This window comes from Anas platyrhynchos, chromosome 7 (assembly GCF_047663525.1).
Source record: "Anas platyrhynchos isolate ZD024472 breed Pekin duck chromosome 7, IASCAAS_PekinDuck_T2T, whole genome shotgun sequence".
Taxonomy (NCBI): domain Eukaryota; kingdom Metazoa; phylum Chordata; class Aves; order Anseriformes; family Anatidae; genus Anas; species Anas platyrhynchos.
In genome coordinates, this window is record NC_092593.1 from 10,876,014 (window position 1) to 10,903,813 (window position 27,800).

The 27,800-nt window shown below is 39.6% G+C and overlaps 1 protein-coding gene and 1 long non-coding RNA gene across 3 annotated transcripts in view; one reads left to right on the plus strand and one right to left on the minus strand.

Annotated features, from left to right (window-relative positions):
- Nucleotides 1-27,800, minus strand: part of TMEM163 (transmembrane protein 163) — a 96,609-nt gene that overhangs the window by 34,692 nt on the left and 34,117 nt on the right. For both annotated transcript variants that reach the window (XM_027461507.3, XM_027461505.3), the window contains 2 exons: nt 3,235-3,278; nt 2,029-2,120 (listed from right to left, as the gene is read on the minus strand). In XM_027461507.3, coding sequence (XP_027317308.3) covers nt 2,029-2,120; nt 3,235-3,278 — 136 coding nt within the window. The remainder of the gene's footprint in view (nt 1-2,028; nt 2,121-3,234; nt 3,279-27,800) is intronic.
- On the plus strand, nt 13,212-26,438 carry LOC140002956 (uncharacterized). Its single transcript, XR_011810720.1, has 3 exons — nt 13,212-13,341; nt 23,928-23,984; nt 26,214-26,438. It is a non-coding gene; the product is annotated as an uncharacterized lncRNA (long non-coding RNA).

Below are 27,800 nucleotides of genomic sequence, written 5' to 3' on the forward strand. Positions count from 1 at the left end.
TAAGAAAGCAGCCAGGAGGAGCCGTGCAACATTTTCTCAGCGTAGAGGAAAAAATAATTGCATTTGGGGTTTCAGGCAAGAGGCTGATTACACACAACAGGAAATTAGAAGTGTGCTTCCCCTAAAAATCTGACCCAGTAGGAACTGCCTTAAGAGATCCAGCCCTCTCTTTGCTTGGCCATGCAATGATGATTCTCTTGTCAAATCTAGAAACTGAGCAATAACCAGACTGCCTAAGCAGTGATTAATATTCCCAGCATATGGCAATATTCTTTCACTCCATTCTGATTTCATCATGTAACCTTAGCTGTCTTCAACTAGAGGGCATGGCAAGTAATTCATTGACTTAATTTAGCTTTATGTAAAGCAGAGGGATTCTATGAAAGCAATTAAAAATGAGCATAAAAAGCAGGAAAATATGTTTGCCACTTTGCTTGTTCACTTTGCTGGCTTAGCCATAGGGATATGTTGATTCTTCTTTTGTATTGGGATTTATTTTCTCTATAAACTACTTTACAATGCTCACTTGAAAAAGCTCAGCAGAAGGAGATTTCAAAAATATGTTAATTAAATGTTGACAGGAATCTCTGTGGACGCCCACAAAAGCAAGATACCCAGGAAATGTCTGTTAAGATCTCCAAATTTGTGCAGGAAGACTAATTTTAATCACACATTTCTGGATTTATTTTTATGAATCAATGCCACATCAATCTTCTATGGCCTTTTATTCCCAACCGTTCTGTATGGAACCCCGCCAGAAAGGGATTCACAGCACTGGCAAGCTGTTGCATGAGCCTGAGTTAATGCATTTAAAAATACTGCTCACTGTTTTCTTAGTTTTTAGGAAAGGATTACGGAGACAAGTTATAGTCCCCTCTGTGTATTTTTCCTTGATTCCACAGGTCATATAAAAGGCCAGTTTCATCAGGCATCACCTTTTGTGGAAGGGACTTCATTAGACATGTTTCAGGACAAGAGCACCTTATCCCCCCTAATTCCAGTCCTTTCCAGGGGATAGTTGAATTATCTTCAAACAAGCCAGATGGGGGACTGCTTGCAATGGCAGCACAGAACAGAAACAAGGCAGATAAATGCAATACAGTTTTCCATCTTGATGTACCATAAATATAGAGTAGGAGGCAAAAGCACTAGCGGGAATAATTCTCCAGCCAATCTCCACCTGATCTTCTCAGCTACCACACGTATTGCCAGCAGAAATGCTACACAGTGAAATGACGCAGAATGCAACCTCCACTGTGATCAGTGCTGCTCTGCAAACTGAAGAAGATTTTTTTCCCCACAGGATTCCTATAAGAATAATTAAATATTCCTCCTTTGCCAGCATACGCCTTTTTCCATAAAGAAGACATACAAATATTGTTAAACTCTTACTTACTAAAACCACAGTAGTTCGACAATAAAAGCAAATTTGTGTGTGTATTTCCCTCTCTTTGTACAGCAGCACAGGTAAACTACATCACCCTACTGTCATAACACTAAAAGAGGCTTGATCTTATCAGATGTTAACCCCAACTTCTAATAATATCTCTAGCAGCTGAAGTCATCTGCATTCATAGAGAAGGGGTTCAACATCAAAATGTGAATTCAAGTTTGGTTAAGGGTTTTTGTTATAATATAAACACCAATTTTAAAGGGATATGATAAGAATGGTAAGAGTAATGGAGAAAAATGCAAAATAAGAGATTTATGTATCCATTACAGACTGTAAATACAGTTCATCTGATACAGATGCTGCAAGGAGAAAAACAGCAAACAACAACAACAACAACAAAAAACAAAGCCCTAACAATTACTGTATTGGCTGAAAAAAAAAATCCTAGTCACAGGGAGGTCTGCCCAAGTACAGGCTGCCTGTTTGGGTGCAAGCAGTAAATGGGCACAAGGAATGAATTCTTGCTGACAGGACAAAACTTTTTTTGCCAAAGCTCTGGAATCTGTAACATCACAGCTTGACAGCAAAAGCTCTGCAGGCCTTTATCAAAGCCAAAAGTAATTAAGTGTACTTACATGTACTCCCTGTGTGCAGAATGTACAGCAGCTGCGTTGCTGTAACGCCACAGAACTATCGCTGATGACAAAACATCCAGGGTAGCATCAAACTGAAAGAGATACAAAGTCAATCGGCTTGTGGGCCATTAATACGCCCTGTACCAGGAGGAATGCATTTACCATCCTGCTGCACAGGCACAACGCAGCTTCAAATAAATCATTTTAATGAATGGAGGATTTACATTCATTAAATTGATCTTCACATTTTTGCCATGTGTTATTGCACAATGATACACTTCAGAGCTCATTAAGTCATCAAGGGATCAAGAACATTTATTTGTAATCCATCACCTGTGAAGGAGTTCAAAAAAAACCTGCCACTGTGGCACCACAAGAGTTAAATTATTAATATATTCATAAGCAAGGACTCTAAAAGTGATTGAAAATGCCTGTCAAACATTACTTTTCCCTGGAAATTCACTATTTTTCTTCAGTAGTAGGTTTGGTTTCAAAGCAAGGAAATATTAACTTTTTTTCAAAATCCCATTTTATCGAGATTTCATATTATTCTATATCATTAGCAAGACAGAGAAGGTTTGTATTTCCAGCAAATGAAGACATGATGTTAGGTAACACCTAAAAATTGCAAAAAAAACATGCTTGACCCCCTGTAAGAACTTTCATACCCAAGTCAAACTTTACATGGAGTTCATCTAACCTTCAAATTTAAAGGCTAAACAGTTTGAAAAGAGGCATTTTGTATGTCATAAGGAATTTTTTGCTCTGCCACCAATCAGGAAAGTCATGGCAGCAATTAAAGAAGAAGGTATCAACAGAAGTCAACAGAAGTTTTGCTATAGACTTCAACAGCAAGGTCATGCAAAATTGAGAAGGAACTTCAGAATTTGGCTCAAGTTCAACAAGGAAACCGAGTAAGTTGATAGATTTTGTAAAAGAAAACCATATCTGGTGGATATTACCTATCAATGATGAGATATAAATATCAATATTAACTCCAGTGTAAGACTTAATAGGCAGAAACTGAAAAAGTGTAACAAAAATATTTTTACTATCCCTTCCATCATCGGACTTCAACATTAATTTTTCTAACCATCAATGATTTTGCAAACCTTACCAAGAACTTACAATAAAAAAATAGAGTATTTCATGTTCAGAAAGATGAAAAAAAAAGTTAGGGAATATTTAAGTTGTATCTCTACTTACAGCAAATCCAAATGATGATGCACTGTATCTCATTACGGAGACAGCTAAAGGAAAGAAAATATTAGTTAGAATCAATTAATTTGTTTTACCCTTTCTTTTTATCTCACCTGGAAGCTACAAATTAGTTTCAACACATGGGCTTAGTTTCAGCCAGCTGCCACTAGAAAGATCTGACCCACACTTACAGAAGGTCTACGAGGAAGACCTCATGCTCCAGGACATGGTTAGGTCACTCGAGATGCTTTTCTTTCTTCCAAAACAGGAATGGGACAGAGTTTACCACAGCATTCAGAAACTGTGTGTTTATGAAGTATGCTGCCTTTTGGATGAGGTTTTGGGTAAAAATATGTTGAAACCACAGTTTGAAATTCTCAGAAATTTCATGTCTCAGAGTGATTTTTGCTCCACCAGGGCACGAAGTCCACCTCTTTGACAATGAATTCGCTGCCACAAAATTATGGAGGTCCATCCAGGCACCTTGACTGCCATCCTTTTTGCCAAAATCTTTTTCATTAATGGCAAACTCGAGTTCTGTGGCACTTATTGGATAATCAGTGATTAAAATCTTGGAATAAATACCCTTTTTCTTATTCATCTAAGACGTAGCTCTGGCTACAAGCACACCAGATACCACAAATATTTGGACTTTCTCATTACAGCTGACCAAAAAACAAAGAAAAGCCATCAAGTTCCTTTCCAGATTTGCTTTTATTCTCAAAGTTGAAGCATACTCAAGCAGTAAGTGTGGATTTAGAGCTGCCTCTCATTACTAAATCATGATTTCCCGCACTTCAGCTCCTAGGTGCAAAAATAGGCTGTACTCCTTGGTCAGATGCGCCAGGCAAGAGCTCCACTTGACAAGCTGACACCAGCTTGCAGTGTTCCAGCTGCAAATTTGAACACTTCACTGCATAAAAATATGTTTCTTATCAGATTCCCAAAGCATACCTCCTTAGAGTCGTCCAGTTCCCCGAATTGCATAGGCTGCATCAAAAACATGGGCACTCACAGGCACACGTGTGCCTGCCCTGTGCCAGTATTTATTGTTTTCATGTGATGCCATTTAAAGCCACTTTCTTCCTACTGTGTCTCTGGACTGCCACTAAAGTGGATTTCTCTCCCCAGTTTTGGCTAATTTTCCAGCTTTTTTCCCCCTACTCTAATCCAGATTTAAAACATTAACTCTGTGGTTCCCTTAAAAATGAGTACTAAACTGAGTTTCTATGGGAGATACATCTTAAGAATGCTTTAGGAGATATATTTAGTGCCTTTAAAGCCTAGCTGTCTTTATTTTTATGTATTCTACCGCAGTGCATACCCACAGCACTAATGTACAATCTGCTTGGCCCGAGCTATCTGAAACAGGAATTAAAAACAAGAATTAATCATTGGTTAATCACTGGACCAACAGTGTCACAAGTCTGCTCAAACCTTCTTGCTAGCCAGTGAATAAGTTAGGTAGAAAAGACTTTCCAAGGACTGTTATCCTTGGGTATCCTTTCAGTACTAACTTGTAGTGGTAAAAGACTATAATAAAAATAGGACCATTTAAGCAAGGGGAAGATGTATTTTTGTGTTATTTAATTACATACCGGTTTTAACAACCCATTTGTCATTCTTTCCATGTCAAATAACGATGGTAAAGTACCTTCAGCAGTGATTTAAGCATGTTAATCCTTCCAGCTGACAAGTACAGTAATAAAGTTCATCAGTAAATCACTCCAGCTTACACGGGATCTCTGTCCAGCAGTCTAGGCTCTATGGCAAAGAAATCAACTGCAATAGTTGCAGACAGGGCATTGACTACTGGATGTGGCCAGTCCAACCACCTCCCGTAAAAACAACCACTGGCTCCCATCCTGTCCCTGAGAAAAGGGCTTTTGGGGAAGTTCTTGTTACCATCCCAGCACCTGAGACCCCTGGGTGAAGGACTGAGGACCACCAGTGGTCCTCATGACCGCAGCATCACTGCCGTGCACAGGAATAGATCACGAGGCGAGGGGTTTACCCCCTTTCTCCTTGATATACGTGCTCAGTTATTCCCAGGTGACTCCCTGATATTAAAACAAAACATAACACACAGATTCCCCATCTCCATATTGAATCAGGATGATGGTAGGAAACAAGCAATGACGAAAGAGCAGAGCTCATAGCTTAAAAATCCTGTGGAGTCCCTGCATGCATTCAGCAGCTCCAGCAACATGACCGGGGGAGCCAGCTTTTAGCTATTCAATTGGCTGAATTGGGCAGCATTTTATTACCTCGAAAACAAAGGAGATAATCCTAATGCATTTCCCTGACATTTGTAAACAGAACTTCCGAGCAGCCAGAACCTAAAAATAGAGGCAGCACAGTGAGCCACAAAGCTAGCACTGTCTCCACCTGCACAGTGACATCAATCTGTGAAGTCTGCCAAGAGCCAGGTCAGATTTTACTACAGCTCCTTCACCCCCTCCAAAGTAATTCCAAATAAGGAGAAATACCCCCTTTTCCCACAAATTCTGTCCTCAGAAAAAAAAATATATTTTTCCCATTCCTGTTCCCATGTACCCCAGAAAAACCATATGGTTAGGCCCCTAACAAAACCACGCCAATTTAACTCTTCAGCTGCCCAGTCTCCTGCCAGGCTTTGCCAGGTTTAACCCATCTAAAACATAGTCCTGGAAAACCCAGACCTACAGGTACCTGGGACTGGGCAGAGCACTGGCACCTTTCTGCACAACCCAGTGAGGCAAGAAATAGGACAGAAATAACTCTGCCTCCTGCTCTCCCAGCCAGAAATCTCTGGGTCTGGCTTATCAGAAGGATGGTACATAAAAGCACCTCCTCTGTCTGTACCAAAATCTCCTATTACCAATTTAGGGAGGGGAAAGTGTTTTTTGGAAGCTTCTTGATGAGATAATCCATCTAGCATTCACTTTAAAGGTAGTCCTTTGAAAGGCACACGTGAGAGTCAGCATATAAATGATCAGGCTTCAATGCACATGACCTGCACTTGGCAGAAACCAGGCAGGCAATTTAAGCATCACTCGAAGTGTTGGGTTTATTTCTGTGTGTATTACCATGCACATCGTGCAGGTTGTGCAGTCGTGAGCAAGAGGGCTGAGAGCTGCACTGAATCCCAAGCGAAACTGAAGTGCTGTGTTTTCATCTCCCGGTGTTGGCACAACATCAAAACCTAGTATTACAATAAATATTTCAAAGTAAATCCAAGCACAGAAAACCAAAGGAGAAAAACTTTTTAAAAAATCCACAAAAAGTCCCTCACAACAACAAAACACCAAGAGCAGACATGGCTCGAGTCCTTTACTACTTGTACTGACCCCTACTAATGCACAGCAGGGCCAGCAGGTACACATGCCTTTCCCCAGGTACCAAGTTTTCCCCACACAGAAATTTTAGGAAAGCAAGATTTACAGATGTTTATGCACACGCCTGCAGTATCTGCAATAAGCAGAGGAGCTGCAAATAGCTGCTAAACACCCGGTACCTCGGAGCTGACTCTGCCAGACATCGAATCTGCGTGGGCAGATCCTGTGCTGTCCATCAGCATCGTGTTCCTACACTCGTGTTTCTGTCTGAAAGTTAAAAAGACAAAACTGTACCAACCCCATCTGTACAAAACGTGAAGACTTTGCCAGTTTGATAATGATATCCCCATGGTAAAGATCCTTAATTCTGGGCAATACCAATTTACCAGTTTGGTTTCAAGTGGAAGCCTAACTTTGACCTTGAGCCCCAGAGAGTTACGATATTAAACTTGGCCCTTGATCTCAGTCGAGTTATGATAGATACATAGGAGTGCTGATTTTTCCACCTGTCTGGAAGACTCTGTGCAGAATGACATGCAGAAGGGCATTCAAGAGATTTCTGTCCCAGGGGAAGAAGCAGCGGGATGGGCAGTGTGATTTGGGGACCCTCCCTCAGCTCTGCCACTGACCAGGGTACGCCTGTAAGGCCAAGAAACCACTCTCCTCTAAGTTGTTGGTTTTTTCCAGTTTCTGAATTTGTTTTCTGCACACATCCTACACACTTCAGAGCAGCACTGCATCATCCAGCCTGCTTCTACTGCTCCCTGGACTGCAGGCAGAGCTGGACCTTAATGTGCACTAAAGCAGCAAAGCCAAGGAACCTAGGATTGACAGCTCCTTTCCTTCAAAAAGAAAGGTGCAATCCCACCAAAAGTATTAATCAGCTTTACCCTTTCCTTCATTTTTTTAAAGGACTGAGGTCCTTGATGTAAATGAGTGACTCTGTTTGATGTTACTTTTCTTTACTGCTTCCATAGTAAAACAAAACAAAAAAAGCTCAAGGTATCCTAAATATCTTTGCAGATTCAGGTTGGTGACAAATGCTGCCATTGGTAGTGATAAAATTTTCCGGGACTATCGTTCATTCTTTCCTTGTACTCAGCTAATACTCTTTTGTTTAATTTTATTGCAATAGTTGAATCTTTAGCAGCTACAAATTTCCATAGCTTTATTTACTTCAGTGAACTATAAGTGTGTACCAGGAGAAGATTTTTCTCATTTATTAACAGTAAAAATAAATAAATAAATAAATAAACAGCACAACTTCATGGCCTTGTGCAAAATTTTTTGTTGGAGTTTAATCCAAACAATCCTTTTCCATTTGCTGGCATTGTAACAAAAGTACTAATGATTATCACCTCTGACTCCAGGATTTTTTTAAACAGAAATCATACATTTTTCTATGTTTGTTTCAAAATCTATTTTTCATGGTTCTTACAAATAATTAAGGATCAGTTCTCCTTTAATTCCCTTTGCTTAAGGGAATTCCCATGTTTTCTGATGATATCTGTCTTGTCACTGCATCATTGTCTTATTGTAAAGGACCAGAAGACGTCCATTTCAGGAGTTACCTGTTCACAGGACTGGTATCTATATGCCTGTTCAGGCAGGCAGCATGGATGCCATTGTCCCAAAGGGACTAATGAGTAGTCACTCATTTTACTCCTCTTCACTACCAAAAGAGCATCCCTGGCAGGTCCCCCAAATGAGCAGAACAGCCCTGGCAGCTGAGCAGGGCTGAACTATGCTCTCTGGTTGTTAGATCTTGAATTATGAAATATTCCTACTGGAAAAACCAAGCTATTACTTTCAGAAGATGAAAAAAATTATCCACGTGGAGAAAACAATGAATAATTTTCTCTGCAATACACAGTAAACAGCCCCCAAGAGCATACCAGTAGTGTAAAAAAAAACAAGCAAACATAGACTGATGAAGAGACACAGACCGAAGATAAATCAGTTCCTGATTTCAGAAAAAAATAATGTCTCTTTTAACAGCTGCTGAAATAACTTCCATAAACAACGAGCCTTCGCTGACGCACTTTGGTAGATGTAACACTAAGAAATGGTAAATCAAGTACACCAGAGCAGCCAGTGGTGCACGGCACTCTTTCCAGCACAGCTAGGCTAAAAATTATTCATTCAGGGAAAGCTTTTTGAAAAAATAAACAAACAAACAACAACAAAATAAAACAAAACCAACAGAAATCAGGCAACTCCTGCAAGGCAGAGTTACCAACAATTTCCAGGGATGCTCCAAAACCCGTGCAGCAGCAATCATGCAGCACGTCCAAGCTGTGAGCAGAGCAGGGAGGAAGCAGGAGCCCTCCTGTCCAGCATCCCACTGCTTCACACACTCCTGTGCTTCCTTTGCCTTATGCCAACCTTCTGTTTTCAAACTGGATCACCTCAAAAATAAACAAATAAATAAATAAAAGCATGCAAAAAAAAAAAATAGGCAGAGAGACAGAAAGAGAAGAAACCACTATTTTGGGTCAGTTTTGGCTTTGCAGGGGGCAGGAACAAGTAGAGGGTCCTTATGTTAATGCTCCTGTTTTCTCAGGTTGACCTTTATCGGGATGCTAAATGCAAACGTTTGCATTTAAGTATAGGAATATTAACTCTTGAAGGTGTGTAAGAGATGCTACTTTTCCTTCCACACCCACGGTGCTAACTCTGTGCTACCGAACATACAGGTGTATGGGCTGCTGTATTTCAAACGGGGTCACTTGACTCACCCAAAATAACTCAGTGCAGTGACATTAAAGCACATCATCTTTTAATGACACATGTATTATTGAAGCTCCAGCGCCAAAGACAACAACAGAAGAAGTCTGTGATGTTGTGTGTGCCCCAGCTTCACATTTACTAGGGCAGCATCTGCAGTTTATACCCAAAACCCACAGGCTTTGCCTTTTGGAGTCTGATGTTGGCTTCCAAACCCAAAGGAAGCAGTCTGGCCCCAGACACAGACAAGGAATGGGTGGTACTTTGTTTAAAAACCCCACAGATGACCAGAACTGCTGAGTGATGCTAGACATACTCAACAGCTCTTTCTAAAGCCCTGGGACCAAGATGTGTAACTCTCTGTATCCAAATGAAGGTTATTGCACATTTAATGACCTAGGAGACTCTCCAGAGGTAAAATGTCTCCCATCTTGTTGTGTTTTACTGACCAGAGGGAAAGCTAGCAGAGAAGTGCTCAGATCCTCCACAGTACGAGGAGTTTATTCTCAGGAGCTTGGCCAGTTGCTTTGAGCAGATTTTACCGACATTAACAGAAAAAGCCAGAATAGTATGGTGAAAGTTTGGAAATGCTTATCTAACTGGGTTTCTGGAAGCTTCGCAGAGATCCACTGAACTCGTATTTTATACCTGTACCCCCAGACCCTGGACACAGGCTGAATGTCTTTTACCAGTCCCTGAAGATCTGTCAGCCCCAGCTGTTAGCTTATGGGAACGCCCAGCCTGGATGCTGTCAGCAGGGCTTTGAACTGTTAATAAAAGAGATGAAATATTGCCATCTTTCTCATGGTCTGGGAAGTTCATGTCCTGGGGTCACACTAAAAAGACTGAGACCCTCACAAAAACCTACATAAAGAACAATAGCATACACAAGCTACAGCTCAGATGGATAGAATTTAAATGCTACACATTTGCTACATATAAAATGCCTGAATTTAAATTATATTTAAATTAAATTTAAATTCAAGCTAACTGTACAGCCCAACCAACAATAAATGTCTCTCTATAAAAAATGAGACTGTTTATCAGCTTTTAGTTAGAACATAAGCACATTAAGAAGAATATAACCACTGCAAACTGCATCCCCCCACCCAGCCCAAGGTTACTGGGCTCCATTACTGTGAGGAAGCATGGAGGTTTAAGTTCCACAAGATATTTCACTTGAAGGTTGCCAAGTTTAGACTGAAGGAAATGGATCAGAAAACTCCAAACTCCAGACCTCCAGATTCAGAAGCTATTTTTAAATTTGACCCTATTTTTATCCTAGTATTTCAGGTTTGGCTTGATTGTGAATTTTATTTTCCTCAATTGTGGTATATTAGGCACCAGGAACATTTAAAGAATCATCAATGCTGCTATTAAAATAACAGGTGCAGTTTAAAAGCCTTCCAAAGAAACTTAAATAACTGTCCAGTATTGTAAAACCTAATTTTCAACCTATCAGGGTGTTACTAACTTCAAAACACCGGCTTTATGGTGTATCCAGGCAGCATTTCATTGCTTGGTATTCCAGGTTCCAAATCCTCACACCAGCAGACAAACCCAGCCCAGCCTTAAATACCTGGAAACATACTCCAGAGAAACCTCTGCTCCATATAAATTGGCTGACTGAAGTGCAGCATGGAGGATTTAGGTGTGTGAGGATTTAGGTAGCTTTGCCATCCATCATGCTCCTTTCTAGAAGTATCCCATCTATCCCTTACCTGACATATCGTTCTTAAATATCATCAGAAAAAAATATGGCTGTGCTTTAAATCTACTCAGGTTGAATTCCTCCTGAAATTCCATAAATTTTCAGAAAAGAAACGTTTTAGCCATGGTAAGCATTTAAAAACAGCCCACAAAAACATCTGTGCATTGGCTAAGCTCCCATCCTAACCGCAGGAACCCCTTCTCACTGTCTGCTCTCCGCATCACAACACACGTGTGTTTTCTGGTTATAAATAAACACGGACCTGCTGGATCATATTCTCACTGTAAACTTCAATATACACATTTTTGATCAAAGATCTTTTTTTTTTTTCCTTGAATTTCAGTACAATTTTAAGCCGTTAATGTGCTGTAACAATAAATTGCACTATTTTGTGTTTACCCTACAACATTTTCCAAACAAATGGGAACCTATTTTTTCTTTGTTTATGTTTCCTCTTTGCTTTTTTACCCTGAAGGGTAAATGTAGTCCTAGCTACGTTCACCACTGCTAAATATTAAAACGTTATATATTCAGTATTGTTTTGTAATGTTGTTGATTTGCTTTACATGAGTAGCAGCACTACTTCCACTGCAGTTACGAAATGGCTCAGGAACCTGGAATCACAGCTGGATGTAACATGTAAAAGGGCTTAACTTGACCTGAACTGAAATGGCTGATTTGGGGGAAACAGACAAGTTTTTAATTGATGGATTTTAACTTCTTAATTCTGTATGTGTGTGGACGGAGTTATGAGGTTGTTAGAGACACAAAGGTATATTTACAATAAACCCAAATTACAGCGGTTTCCCCAGTTAGCAGACAAGGAAAAAGACCTGGAGCAAGGATCTCAGGAGATCTGAAGATAATGGGAGCAGAACAACTGGACTCTGAAGAGGAATTGTAAATGTTGGAAAAGGCAGCCAGGTCCAGGAGGTCGTCATGTGTTCACACCTCATACTGCCTTACTAAGTTACTTTTGGAAACCCCTTAAATCTTCCCCTTTTTTAGAGTTTTTAGCTACACAATGGCACTACAGTACTTCAACACTTCAGGATGGTACACAAACGAAAAACAGTTTTACCAGATGGAAGCATCTAGCAATTCTGCAAAGAGTGACAGCAGGCACCATGAATATCTCATCTATCTGAAGAAGTTGGTTAGCATGATAATTTGCCTTTTGTGATATTTCACACTCAAAGCACTGCCTCAACTTTTGGGAATGCAAACATTAACTACTGAAAGTGGTAACCCAATTAGAAACGATCTGCGTGATCTCTGTGGCATTCCCATAGCCTACCAGTTTTAAGAGATGCTATTTTTATACTAGAAGTGTTTCAACAGACTTCTGAAAATCAAAGCAGACTTGCTTTTAGACAGAAATACTGCAGCACTTGAGAAGTGGATCAGGTGCTGCATAAAACACAGAGTGAACTGAATCTTGTACTGCCCTTTGTCTTATGTTAGTGTAATGTAATTATAGTTTTTTTAATTAATTGTCCTAATATTTCATGAGACTAATGCAACCCCCTTTGCTGGGTTATTATAAGCACTTTTTCTTCTCGCTGCAAGCCATGTAACACAAGTGCAATGAGACCTCTGAACACAAAAGTAGCTATTTTAAGCATCCTTGGTTTTAGACGGCTTTGAAAGCTTTTAAATTTGAAGCACAGAAAAATGAGTTCACACAGAATTGACAGCTGGACACCCAGTAACGAAGATACCCGAAATAATTATGTGAAAGAGCTATTAAGGACAAATTCAGGTAAATGAGAACAGATAGGCTGGTCGGTTTGTTTGTTTTAAGCAATTTCTAGCGTAATGATTTATCTGTGCTCTATTTTTGGCAAAAAAAAATCACATGAATTCAACAGGAAATCTGTCAGAGGAGTGAAGGTAAACTAAGATATTTGCTTCACACCTTCCTGGGTATTTTTGTCTGGTTCCTCCCTCAGCTAACAGGTGGTAAGTCCCGCAATGCTGTTCTTGGGGAAGATAAGCAGAATTAGAAATAATTTCTCTGCAAATATGCATTCAGGATTTAGAAATCTGAGCCTGCTACCCTGACTGAAACCCGTCTGTGGCTTTGGCTCACGAAGGAACCTGAGACAGGGACCTAACCTGGAAGCTGGGGGGCACAGAGCACGATCCGACACAGATCTGCCCCACGCAGCAGTGCAGCAGGCTTGTTCTCGGAGCCAACTGTTCTTGTCGCCACGTGGATCGATGCCTTCCACAGCACTTCCTACACCAGCCAGTCACTAACGTCACCACTGCCTCCCTCCATCGTCAGCGAGAGCAGTGCGAGAGAGGAGCCTAATAATGCACAGATTGACAGCTTTTTCTCATCCCCATTTAAAGGTAAAGAAAAAGAGGGCTTGGATTTATTTATCTACATGCTGCTTTCATGAGCATGGGAGGAATGGAGCATGGTGTGTAAGACAAGACCAGACGAAATTCACACTTTTGGCATTCAGTCTTATATTAGATGTTTGTCCTCTGAGCATTTTAATGACCTGAGAATATGAAAAACAAGGAAGATTCAAACTGGAAAGCTTTGGTCGTTGATTTTCTTTCTATCCTTTGTCACCATCCCTATAAAGACAAGCCACATATCACAGTAACTTCCATTTTAATTAGATGGCTAGCAAGCTGCCCAAGAACCAAAACAAGCTGCCAAATACAATTAAGCAGGTTGTCAGAATACAGCACAACATTACACACTTTCTTTTTACAGAGAGATTAAGAATGCAAACCCTACCAGACACCTCCGTGAACTAGTAGAGAAACTTTAAGCCTGGCTTCAGATAAAATTGGAACAAGGATTTTTAAATGTGCAAGTTGCTTTTTGGTGTAGAGTTTTAGCTACTCCTCCTGACTGTGGGAGAGGACATCCATTCAAACTTCTCTGCCCGTGGGTGCAGCCAGCATGGGCGTGTAGACATCTCCCAGCTCAGACTTGGAGAACTCTGACAGGGGAGTTCCCACACTCCAAGAATCTGCATTTTTTAAAATGCAACATCATTTGCAATCCCTTTGCTGTTTTTTATCTTCAAGAACTCATCTACATTGGGTATTTGACAAAACACTGAAATTCAAACATGAATTTCAATTCAGACATGGAAAAATTACATTGGAATAAAATCACATTTATTTTGGAACTGAGTGTAAGTTGGGAAAACTGTCACAATTTTACACAATACTTTTACTGGTCAATGTTATTAATATGAGTAAAAGTTACCCAACCAACTAGTAGTTCTGAATAAGCAACTATTTTTATCATTTAATTTTATTTTGATACTGTCTTATCAACATTTATGTATGTTTATTGTATCATCGGCTATCTTGTGGCACAATAATACCTAGAATCTTACCCTATAAACTCATTTCTATGATCAAATGACTGGAAAGCAAGAGATAACCGTAAATGTTACCTTGCTGTTCATTCAGACCAGCTGGCGGATTTTGGCACTTACATCGACAGGCAATCACAGCTTCTGACCAAAGTCACATTTCACTTTCATTTCTATCTCTGTTAGCAAAGATCATCATATTTGCACAAACTAATTCAATAGCCCAGATAACTGCAAGCAGAATGCATTGGTAGAGAAGGGAGGGAATTGCAGGCTTATATAAATTCCTGCTCGTTGGGTGTAAGCAAACTATCGAATGTAGCGACTTCCACCCAAGTCAGCTGGGCTCTGAGGAACAAAAGAGGTTTGCTCATGAAATAAATGGTGAAACTAGGATATAATATCTATAAAGTTACTTATCTGAATTCTCTAAACACAGAGAAAATGGTGCTTGCTGACTGCTTCCTAGTGAAGGTTATTCAAGAAGAAATGTTCAACATAGATACTCCCTACAGCTCTTATTATAAAAATACAATCTACTCTGAGCTTTATTTTAACTTTGTCTTCAATGGAAGACATGTTAGTTCATTATTGTATAATAATTTTACTCTTTTCTATTCCCACAAAACACTTTGAAGTGCACAAGTCCAGAAGACTTTTACTTGGCTGGACCTTCTTTGCCCACCCATTTTTAACTAAAACACATTTTCTTTCATTATGATTTCAGTCCAGCAAAGATTGCAAACCCTTGCTTTATTTCTCGTATGTCTGCTGGAATGTAAAGACAAAGTTTCAGCTGGGTTATTAATTCTTCTTCTCTACGGATCACCAAACAATGAGAATTCATCCTCCTTAGGCAGATTTAATTAAAAATCCAAGTTCTGAACACGGACATTCCTGCTAAATAAATCAAAAGTCATGAAGAAGAAAAGGAAATCCCATGTTATCTTTTTTATCTTTCTAGGCTGAAATATAAACACACCTGTCAGGGACAGAAGCAGCTGTCTGATAGCTCTCTGTTGACTATAACCGCAGGAAGGAATTGAAAGCCCTTCAGACAAATCTCCTTCTCAGGCAGCATGCTAATCTTAGCAATCTATTGCTAAGGGCCACAATAAAGAAGCCTGTCATCAATCCTACTTCAGTGTTGTAATATGGAGATGTTCTGCTAGCAAGGATGGCACAGAGAGAGCAGACACATGGGACACAGAGAACAGCACTGCAGTCAGGCTCGGTATGCAAACCCCATATATTAAGTTAGCTGTGGGCTCTAAGCCATCCAGTAAAAATTACAATGAAATGTGAGCCTTAAAAACAAATTTCCTTTGTTCTGTGTTTTTAAGGTGGCTTTGTTAGTTGCTTTTTAATAAAATAATTATTATTTTTTTTCTTTTTTTTTCTGGAAACACGTAATGCTGATTTTTCTAACAAAACCATTTTAAAACTATTACTGCTTTCTTTTAGTTGCTCAACCTGGACAATAGGTAGGAAATGCCACTCAGCAATTCACACAACCAGGAAGATCACAACAGCATCCAGAAGGATGCGGAGCTCTAAAACTACAAGAAAAAACAGCCAGTGATTGACATACCGCACTACTTTGCATCTCTCCAATTTTGGAGTAATTGGCTTGACACATCAACCGCTAATTCTGATCAAAGTTACAGAAAACTCTCATTCCTGTCTGTACTAGGTGAGCCTAATTTATCTGGAGAAAAAATAGTCCAGGTAACATCAGATAAAATGTGATGATAAGGCAGAAGGACATTAAAAAGCTGTATATTGCTATTTACAACATGTAACCATACTAATAAAACTCAAAGTGCATCTGTTATTTTTTGTTTTCAATGTACAATTGCTCCAAGGAGCAAGCTCCTGAAAAATGTCAGAAATGCAATCCCAGGATGTATCCCTTTATGTCAAACAGCATGCACCTCTTCTTTTAGCACACAAAGGGGTTTTGTTGCCTTTGTGTGTGTGTGTGTGTGTCTGTGTGCGATATAAAGGCTTCTTATTAGAATGAAACTAAAAGGAAATGTTCCACATTTCAGCATACTGGGATTGTTGAAAGCAGAATTGAGATGTAACTGACTTGCAGCTAAAATGACTTTTCAATGGAAGAGCAAAAGCACCAACATTCAATGGAGTCACCTAAAATATTCCAACTTAATATTTCTAAAATGATAAGCAGTCAGAAAAACAGCTGTTTCCTGCCAACAGCACTCCTGAAAAGGGCAAACTTACAAAGGATTAACACATCTTCTACAATTATAATGGATCTTTATTTAAAAAGTCCAGGGCTCTGAATTTGTATTCTCCAATCCTGTCCTTGAGCCTGAGATTAATTCCCTAGAAGTGTTAGGTCTTCAGTGGCTGAGAATCGTAACGCCACTGTAGCATGTTACACCAGCCAAAGCTCTCTCGCTCACTATTCCCTCTGTGCCAGATTTGCTGCTCTCCTTTCCTGGTGCTGAAAGGCTTCGAGATGCACCAGTAGGGCTTCAGCCTGTGACGTGAGCACCACTGCCCCAAGCAAGCTCAGCTGCCTGCTGCAGGAAAGATGCTCCTCCTGCAAAGCCCTGCGCACCAAAACTGGTGTCCATATTCAGTCACAGCTCTCATTATGTTTACCTACTCACTCTTTTTCATGACCCCTCAGCCTCCCTCCCAGGTAAGACATTCTTTAAAGTCCACAAGTTATTGAATTGTTTTGCCTGCATTGCTCCTATTCATCTTTTCTTTCCAGCTGCCCTATGGTCAGAGCCAGACACTGGGTATGCCCTGCAGCAATGTACAAGAGAAATTGCAGAAAGTTCCTTCAGCCTAGTTTTCACCACAATTAAGAGAGCATAAGAATAAAATCAGCACTGCAAAGCTAACATAAATGATCTAAAGTTAATGTGTACAAGCACAGAATTCAAACAAGTTTGCAGCTATGTCTGAGAAGAATCTTAACAAATATTTCCCTTCTACCACCCCAAGCAGTTCAACTTCTCTTAGCCCATAAGATACTGCTGCCAAGATTCAAACAAGTAGTTGTTCAAAAAAGATTATATGAGAAAAATAGCTTACTTTTGAAACGTAGAAAGAGCAAGCTACATATTATTCACTGTGCAAAGAAAATGACTGTGAGTTCTGAAGTACTGTATATTTCTCTCCCAGTACATTTCACAGTAACTTGATTGTAATGTATGCACCTAGGGTCTCAGACTATAAATCTACATCATGCTCTTCAGGTATCCTTATTATATTGCTTGATCATCCAGCTTTTATATAATTGACTGTTTCTAACAATCAGCCTAAATTTACAAATTTCCCATTTTGACCACAATGTGACGAAGTATAAATATTTCCATGGAAATTATTGACAGAACTTGATCTATGGTACTGCTGGATAAAAAGAATATTTACAATTGAAAACTTTATTCTGGAAATGTATTTTTTAACGCCAGAAAGACAATACCCTTGGAAAGATAATATCCTTTCTTCAAAATTTGTAATGGCTTGTCAAATACCTTAGCAGTATATCTTCCTTCTGCATACCATCTTTTCAAAAACAGCCCAAGATACGTTTTCATTCTACCAAAGATTAAAATGTAGAATAGGCAACTGAAAGAAATGGCCAGGGAGAGAATTTGGAGCTTGAGTTGAGGTTCTCCTGTGGCAGGATGCAGGAATGCCATGGCTACTTCTGATGGGAAGCACGAGATTAGTCACAGCACACGTGTGAAGTCTTGACAAGGTTTTTACCTTGTACACGAATGGAGGTGATCACCCTCTCTATATAGAATATGGACAGTTAACAATAACATGTGTAAAATGAATTTGCAATATGCTAAGTCAAATAAACTCTACTCTGTGCCAGAAAGTCCTTGTGACACAGAAGCCAATCTTTATGCTAGATGTATACTTGCCCTGTACACAGCCTGCCCCTCTGCTTCTCTCGTGAAGAGGGACCTTGGGGTTCAAATCTCGCAGTCATGTTATCCAAAGTTCTGGCACACAAATTACCTCTTCAAACCATGCTACGTTTCCTACAGATATTCCAAACTAATGTAACTGAAACCCTGTAAGTGATCTCAGTTGTAAAAGGAAAATTTCAGAGGGAGGAAATGATCAAAAGACTAAATAATAAATCTGAAGACTCCATTTATATAAGGCTATCAATTTGGTTTCTTCACATGCATAGCTTTCAAAGGAATATGTAACAAAATATCTGCTCTTTTCCATACAAGACCTGTTTGGAATCTCCTTTTGTCGTAAACCATAGCAGAAACAAAATGACAAGCTGTTATTTGGACTGCTATACATTAAATATGATAGCAATGCTGATTCTTACTTGATTGCACAGTAGGAGATAAGCTTCAATTTAAATAGCTCAACAAGTTTCAAACCTTACAGTCCGAGCTATGAGCAAGCCTGTTTGCCTGCATGACTTTTAATATTCTTCTGATGTCTACACTAGAGGAAATCCCTGTGTTTATTTGCTCTTGTACTTCTGAGTGATCTTAACCATTAGCTTAAACACCTCCTCCTCTCCATGACTGTGGCTTGCGTCCACACTGCTCAAGGTCCACTCCTCCACAGTGGACTGGCCTCCATCACACTGGCTTTTATCTCATCTCATCTCATCATGATACTACATCAACCCAGAACGGGGACCTCCATATAGTTTAAAACAACTTCAAGATAAGATTCTCAATAGATAATGGCTAGTTGGGGAATGAATACTGGTAAACTAGGGGTCCAAAAAAATCCACTTCAGTAATAATTTGGTAACTCCTTCTGACAAGTTGTTGCTTTTGTTGAAAACGAGATTTTTTTCTCAACAGCAAATACAGTCAAAGAGTAAAAGTTGTTCATCGGGAGTTAGTAAGGTAACAAAATGGCAAGAACTTTAAATAAAATTGTGAATGATTTTTGTTGATGCTGTACATTATTCAATGGAAAGGATTTTCTCAACTGTTTCTACTAACCTGTCATGGAACAAACACAGCAGTGATTGATCCGTATCTTTGTTGTTCTCTAATAAATTCTGGACTGGGTTTGTAGCTGCAGGATTGTTAACGGCTGCTGTTAACGAAATTGTAAAAACAGCTGTTTGCATTTGGGAGCTGTATACTGAAACCAGACCAGATGATGAATACCATGACAGGTATCCCAAAATGCAATCCTAAAGAGAAAGGTTCATTGGGATAGAAATACAGCTAAAAGAATATATGCATTAAAAAATTAATTAATACTTGGTAAAATTGCTTATTTAAAATTAATTCAAGTTGGCTGTATGTACCAATCTTGTTTCCCTTTATAATTCAGGTTACTTCAACCTAAAAATATGCAGTCTTTATCATCTACTGATACAATTAGTCTGTCAGATTTGGACAGGAGTCTGAATTAGTATTCGGCAATCCAATTTCTGATTTTTATGCCTTACAAAAACATTAAATATTAACTGCAACTTTGGTTATTTGCAATTTTGGATCTGACACTAGGGACAGTAAAATACCTAGGCCTTTAGCACTGCATGATGTTCGGGAAGGCTCTCAGAAAAGCCCTTTTGCTCTTGCTGTTTTTTGCATTTCTGTCTTGCAGTTGACCTGAAGTGGATGTATGGTATATTTCCTCGCTGCATCACTTCCAACTTGGACAGTTCCATACAAAAGATAGACTTTATATTGAAAAATCTCCCTGTAAAAACAGAGTTGAGCAAAGAATTTCAAAAAATACTTAATTAATTTTATATGACCATTTATATGGCCAATTACTTTTACATGACCATTTATATGGCCATTGTAAAGAAAAAAAAATATTCCTGTGTACAATGAGAAAAATTGTTTGTTTTCTAAAATAAAATACTCCCAGGCCCTTTTGAAAGCCAAGCCAATGACAATGACAAAGACTGATCACTCTGTGTTAGTCACCTTCTTCTGTAGCACGGCATTTACAAAACCTCGCTGACGTGCAGTGACTCACAGTACTTGTACACAGCTCCTATGCTTTGAGAAAGATTAACGTAACCTTGCCACTGGTTACACAAGGAGAGAACTGGAAAACAAACACAAAATGTAAATGCAGTTATATACCTATTCATTCCAGCTCATTTTAATACAGAGCCTGTTGCTAAACTCAGCTCTCATCCAGTGCCCAGGAAATCAATGGAATTACTTCAATTGATCCTAGTATACACTGGACCAGATCTACAACATCATCTCATTGTTTCTCAATTTTAGTGGAAAAGTAGATATACTTACATAAGTGTATTTTTGACCTTTCATACAAACACATTAAAACCTATTCAAAAGTGAACCAGTGTCCTTGGTCGCTCTTGAAGGTACTCCAAAGCTCTATACTTATTAGGCCTTACTTTTAAAGCTAATCGACTCTAACAAAATGGAAGCACTTCTGTTCTTTCAATGTTACCCTAAGCCCTGTGCCTGAATTCCAGTGGTTCAGTAGGTTTTCATGACTTGAAAACATTTTCAGTTCATTTTAGAATGAATTTTACAAGGAAATTCTGATCCATAGACAAAACACTGTCACAGCAAAGTGCATCGATAAGATATTGGTTCGTCGTTAGACATGTGAAAGGAAATATGTGAGTCCACATAGAAGTTTATTATAAAGAGGATAGTAAGTATGTCCTTTCTTTCCTAAAGAAATCTAACGTAGCCTGAAGAACAAGATGTAACTACCATTTATTTTAGAAATGTCTAAATACACACATCTAGAAACAGCATCAAAGAAAACCCTGCATAATGTTATTACTAAGGTTTGTATAGATTATTTAAAATGCTATGAGACAAAGAAAAATCCGCATAGCAAGTCCTGTAGAGGAGACGAGCTGATTTCCTAAAGAATGTGGTCAACTGATTACAGAACCACTTACGGTGCTTTAAAGATGCAGGTCCTCTCTTTATCACAGATCTTAGTGTAACCTGTTCTGATGACACAACTACATAATTAGAGAGATACCACACACAAAGGCACGTATTCTTATTTTTCCCTTGTGGTTTGGAACGATTGCTGCACCAGCATCATCTCCAAAGCTGTGCAAGTGATGGGAAGCATAGTAAAAACAAGTGTCCAAAACAAATCCCACTGCCTCTACACTTGACTAAGAATTCAAGAAGCTGCAGTAGTGTACAACAAGGCATGCTTCACGTCAAACCAAAACAAATGTGAAGTTGTCATTTGCGCACATGTGCCAACTGAAGAAAGTTTAGCACTGCAAAGCAAAATATCCTTCCGAGTGTTTTCATGTAGACATAGGCAACACAAACACTGGGAGGAAAGCAAGCCAAACTAGGCTGACAGATGTGGCAATATCCTACATTTGTAGAAACCCAGAACAGTGCCTACACTGGGAGGTTCAGGTTGGAAATGAGGAGACATTTCTCCTCAGAAAGAACAGCCAGGCGTTGGGATGGGTTGCCCAGGGAGGTGGTGGTGTCACCATCCCTGGGGGTGTTCAAGGAAAAGCTGGACGTGGTGCTTAGGGACATGGTTTAGTGGGTGACATTGGTGGTAGGGGGATGGTTGGACCAGGTGATCTGGGAGGGCTTTTCCAACTTGTGACCAGCTGGGAGAAGCAGAGCTCCCCATGAACCCACAGAGCCCCAAAGAAGAGCCAGCAGCAGATCGCTCCTCACATCCCAGCCTTGTGCCATCAGCAGAAAATCCTTCAGGTGGGGGAAAGGAAGGAGAACTACATACAGGCTTAAACAGTCTTCAAGTTCACCCACTCGACGGTAGCTACTCTTTTTCCACCTTTCTGTTATGATACATACTGCTACAGCAAAAGGAGAGAAGCAAGCGGATGGCGTGTGGGTTTCCTGGTGTTCATCTGGCTCTGGTTTTCCTATTTTTTTTTCAGCAGAGGAGCCACTGCTTCTAAATGAGGAAATCAGTGAGAAAAACAGCTGTGGCTCCTGCTCCTTTAAAACACAGCCCTGAAAAGCGACAGCTGAGCTGCTGGCCTCGGCTTGGGCAAAGCCAAGACTTGGGCTTTGTCCATCCCCGCCACATCTTCAGCTGTTGCCGTGACAACGCCAACATCGCCACATGCTGCGAGGCGCTCTGAGTTTAAATATTGTATAAATGAACATAAATCTTTCATATTCCTCGGGCAGCTATTGTTTGTGAAGTGGGAGCCATATTCCTCTTCTCAGCTTGACCAGAGGAAGAAATATTTAAAAAATTTACTGGAGGAAAAAGCAGGGATTGTTACGCACTGAGCACAGAAAAATCTGATAGCCCAACCTGGCATAATTATATTTTTATTATTTTTTTTTATGAAAAACAGGAAAGTGGAACTGTATCTTGAATGCAGGAAAGGTCAATTTCAACAAATTTTCTCTCTTGAAAAATTCAGGTGTGTTGGAAAACTGGGGACCTCCACTGTAACTTATTTTCCATATAGAACCTTAAAATAGCTCAAGTAAATGATTTTTTTTTTAATGTTTTAGTATTCAAAGTGAACATTTGAGGGAGATTTTCAATTAATAGGTTTTGAGATTTTATTTTTTAATTCCTCTTTGATTATGTTTATAAACACTGAAGAGGGTAACAACAGAGGGTAACAACACTCCTGCCTGTCCCTAGCAGAGTTGCAAATCTCAAAGGTGACCCCATGCCTTCCTTGGGGGCTTTCTGCACTTGAGGATCTGTAAAAAATCTCTAAGACAGAGTATGGCTTCTATCACCATGGGCACATAGATCCATAAAAATGTTTCCATTATTTTCAGTCCTATATTCAGATAAGCATTGGTGATAACCCTACAAGGAAATTAGATCTTCAGCATTTTATATTTGATTAAAGGAATTTTGGAATGAACACACAAAAACATAAGGAAGAAAAGAAGAGGCAACCTTTTCAAAAAAAAAAACAAACAGCAAAACAGGACTTTTCCACCACAAAATCCTAGGAAGACACTCATACAGGTACTACAAGGCAAAGCTGGCATGCAGTTGATATGCTGACGACACATCACGTCTCCAGCATTGACACCACTTGCTCTTTCAGTGGGGCCGTCTTGTAGGGGCTGGGCCTCTGAGGCCAGCACCTCACAGAGAGAGCTGATAATTTCCATCCACATTGGCACAAAATCTGGATGAGTTTATTTAGGACCGAACATAGCTGGCAGGATCAGCAGTGCATGTGATGCAGCACACACCATTAACATCAGAGGCAGTGTGCTTAGACTACCCCGATAATCCCCACCCTTGAGGTTCTTTGGCCTCGATGGGATCAGCCTCTTTTGTGAGCTACATCATGGCTGCTTCTTCCCATGCAAAGAACACGGAGCTCCTCCTAAGGTCTCCTGCCATAGATGTGCATCTGCCATGACTTCTATCCCACAATACAGTGGCACTGGGGAGCAGGGTGTTCTTGCCTGCACATACACAGCAACGCTGCAGTGACCTATAGGGAAATGTATGAGATAAGATCGGGCTCATCTTAATTAGTCCCTTCATTTTCTTTATAGAGAGATAAAATATGTTATATTAGATAATAATAGATAATAATAGTTGTTGATAATAATAATAATAGTGGATAATAATAGGTGAAGTATTTCATCTCATTTTTTCTTTTAGGCTCCCTTTTCTGCTGTAGCATTGAAATGGAGATAATCAATTCCCTCCGGAGCAAAGGCAAGTACCACGAACAGAACCGCACGGCTCAAGGGATGTTCAGCAACTGCATTCAATCAACACTTGCTCCTCCTGGAATAAAGAGGATGTGCCTCTGCATCAGGTTTAGCCATTGTCTACTGTTTGAACTGTGAGGCAGCCTCTGTCTATGCCATAATATGATTTGGGTTGAGGGGAAAAGGGCAAAGGATTATTTTAAAACTGTACTGCAACGTCCATCCTTCATCTAATGAGGATTATCTAATTTACATCTGAAAACCTATACCTACTGCATATGTGGAAGTCATAAAGGGACACGTGTGCAGGGCTGGAGCTGTTGGTGGGAAGGCAGATTTAAATTTACTATGCCAAGCTTCCTAGTCTACAAGAGCGTGCTAATTATTATCGCTCGAACAAAGGTTTTATTAAACAAATGAATAAAACCTTTAATCGCAATATTACCCTTCTTTCTGATGAATGTACACATCTAAAAGTTAATTAGAACTGAAAATAGCAGGCTTACGAGCACAGCATTTGCTGGCACATGGGCTGGCGTGTCGCGTTCAAAGGTGATAGTGCCAAACAAGTCATTTAGCCGTAACGTGGATTAAAGAAGGGATGAAAATAAATAAATGAATCGAATCAATAAATAGGCATCAATTAGTGGTCTTGATTTTGTAAACTCCAACAGAAACTGGCAAATTTCAGCCACATTAATATCTCATTTAAACTGGTAGCATTGCCCAAACTCTCATAAGTAACTCTATCTCCCTCGTTATTTCAGTAGATTGTAGGTTAATTATGAAAAGATTTGGAGCCTTCCCGACCTATCACTTTACACCCCTGAAATCCATTAAGGAAAGATAACACGGGGCCATCCGTGCATGCAGACACATGGGTTCCTTTCATCTCTGGAGCCAAACTGTACAACTCCAATTTCCCATTAATTAGATAATCTTTCTGAGGTTTATTTGCTAATTATCCTCAGTAGGATTTCAGCAGATGAAAAACATATACAGTGAAAAAAAAAAGAAAAGGAAAAAGAAAAAGAAAAAAAAAACACAAAGAGAGACTTCTCTAAGAAACAGCGCATGCTAAGATGGAGTGAAGAATGGGCATACCCCACAGATTCTTGGGGATCCTTCCACCCTGACACCCCAAGGTTGTGCCAACTCCTCCTGGGGACACAGAGTAGCCAGAGTCCATTATGCTTTGAAATCATCCAACTCGAGGCAGGACTTTAAAATAAGATCATTTTACTACAAAAGCTTATTTAAGCAACTATATTTCACATGTGGGAAGAGACACAAAAAGTGTGATATCTACGGGCTATGTGTCATTTATTAGCTCTGGGAATTTCCTTCTTTTCCATTCTAGTTCAGGGTTTTGAGTTACTATGTGCCCACCAAATGCTCCAGAGATTGCATCTACAGCCAGTAAATCTCTCTCGAACTGATACTCCACTGACAAGCTAGACATCTGGAACCAGAAAGGATGAGACAGGAAGAGAGAACTGTCAGACTTATCCTAGCAGCAGCAGAGCTTTATTCTTTCACCTTCTCCCAGCTAACCAAAATACGGCGCGCAGTCTGGGCTGCTGCTGTTCTTGGCTGCCGTGCTGCCATCTCCTCCTCCATTTCCTCCAAGCCATTGCAATGCGGGTTTAGTTCCAGGACCTCCTACGCCCAAAATCTGAGCAGCAGTGTGCAGTGACTGGGGACATCTGAGACGAGCAAAATGATGCCTCAGCCACCTATCCAGCAACCAGAAAAATGACGGCTCGGTGCTGGCAGCTGCAGACCGGTCTCGTTTGCCACCAACCTGGCCATCTGCAGCACGTATGACAGCAGCAGACACAGCCAGGTGTGTTCAAGCTCCAGCAGCACAGAAGCCAGCCTAGAGCCACAAAAATGCTAACAGCCTCCAATTACGTCCCGCATGTGAACTTTGGTCACCGAAGCCGAGAGCTATTCAGAGAAAGTCAAGTAATGTAGACGTGGTTGCGGATCTTGGGGGGTGTATGTCAGAAACTTGAAAAACAAAACCACTGTGGTGTACATGTCTATATGTGACAAACTGTCTACTTCTTTCAGTGACAAGGGAAAGGTACAAATCCTTGCCTATAATAGATTCATGAATATTTCATACGCTGGTGTATGCTAAATTTCTGGTGTAAGGTGTTGATGTCTTGAGTTACTATAGATTGACCGTGCTCAAGAAGTATTTCTGTTCTTTATCACTTGTCTACAGCACTCTCCATCTGAGATACCAGGAATATTTTTCAGCTTGATGGAAAGGGAAAAAAAGGAAAAAATAACCACTCAACAAGAGCTGATGGTTTATCAGTAAAGCAGACTGTCTCAGAGCACTTGAGAAACATCTGGACCAAATGTGTACCCCACAGCACTGCCTATACTTCTTGAGAGAATGCTTTTCTAAAGAAGCAACACGTAGTTGTGAAGTTAAAATAATGAAATAAAAGATACTCCTGTGTTACATTCTTTTAATTATTTTTCGGTCCTGTTTTTAAAAGTATCTACTATTAACAAAGCCACAACTGAAGAGCCATTTATGTTATTCAGCATTTCAATCCTTGGGATAAGAATGCTGAGAAATCTAAAGGGTATTTTGTTATTGTTACAAATGTCATGGCCATAAAGATACTGTACATAGATCATTCTCATCTAACTTCCAAAATTTTATGAAGGATTAAAAGGAACTGCACTCTCAACAGTGTAACTTCCAGAAGACAACTTAATAAAAATTGGAAATTGCCTGCTCTGCATCCCTCTGAAGATTTCTGAGCACAGAAATCTTATTTACATGCACCAAAAGGTAAAGAACTCAGGCTTTGTGCAATGAAAAATAATGCCAATTATGTTCATTTAATACATATCTATCATGGCCTGACTTCAAAAACTGGCAATAGCTCTTTCCTCTGTAAATGTTTTTTTATTTCTCTAACCATATTCTTGTCATCCATGCGATCTGAGAACAGGCCAGCCAAATACGTTACTTGCTCAACTCATGTAAAAACCTTCCAATGAAGGTATATAAATTTTGTTCAGAAATAGGGAAGAAATTATATTACATAAATGATTCTATGGAATTCTCACACTGTGGCATATAAATGAAAGGTCCATGAAGAAATACAGTGGGTATTCTGTGTGTGCTGCAGATGTGGTCAGCATATTGTCATATTTACAGAATTCCCAGAGCAAGCCAAGCAAACAGGGAAAGCGATACTCGAAACAAAGCCATCTGGACAGTCTGTTTAAGCAAAACAACGTCCCACCTTAATGAATGTGCAGCTAAGTGTTTAGCTATTCTTCTCTAGTAGCTCAGGTCAAGGTCTTAGTTAAGGTAAAAGAGGAGAATACATCACTGATTTCAGCCTTACTATTACAGGAATCATTTTTAACCGAAATTCTCTGGTATGTGCATTTGCTGCCAAAATCAGCTTCCCTTAGACCTGTTCATTTGGAGTAAAACCGTAGTGATGCTCCAGACTCACATCTGGACAATGCAAAGGACTTCACCTAGCATGAGCCTATACATAATTACTGCATTTCTACTGGCATCAAACTACATCAACATTTTGAGTTCCTTAGTTATACGTGCAGGGATTGCCTGTATTAAAACTTGAGAGTATTTTGCATTTTTATTTTCTCTTTCCAGTCTTCTATAATACGATCTAAAAGGCCTTGCATCATGTCCAATTTGCATACTGAAATATATATTATAATATATATTAATATATATTATATATTATATAATATATAATATATAATATGTATATATTATATATTATAATATTATATATATATATATAGTATT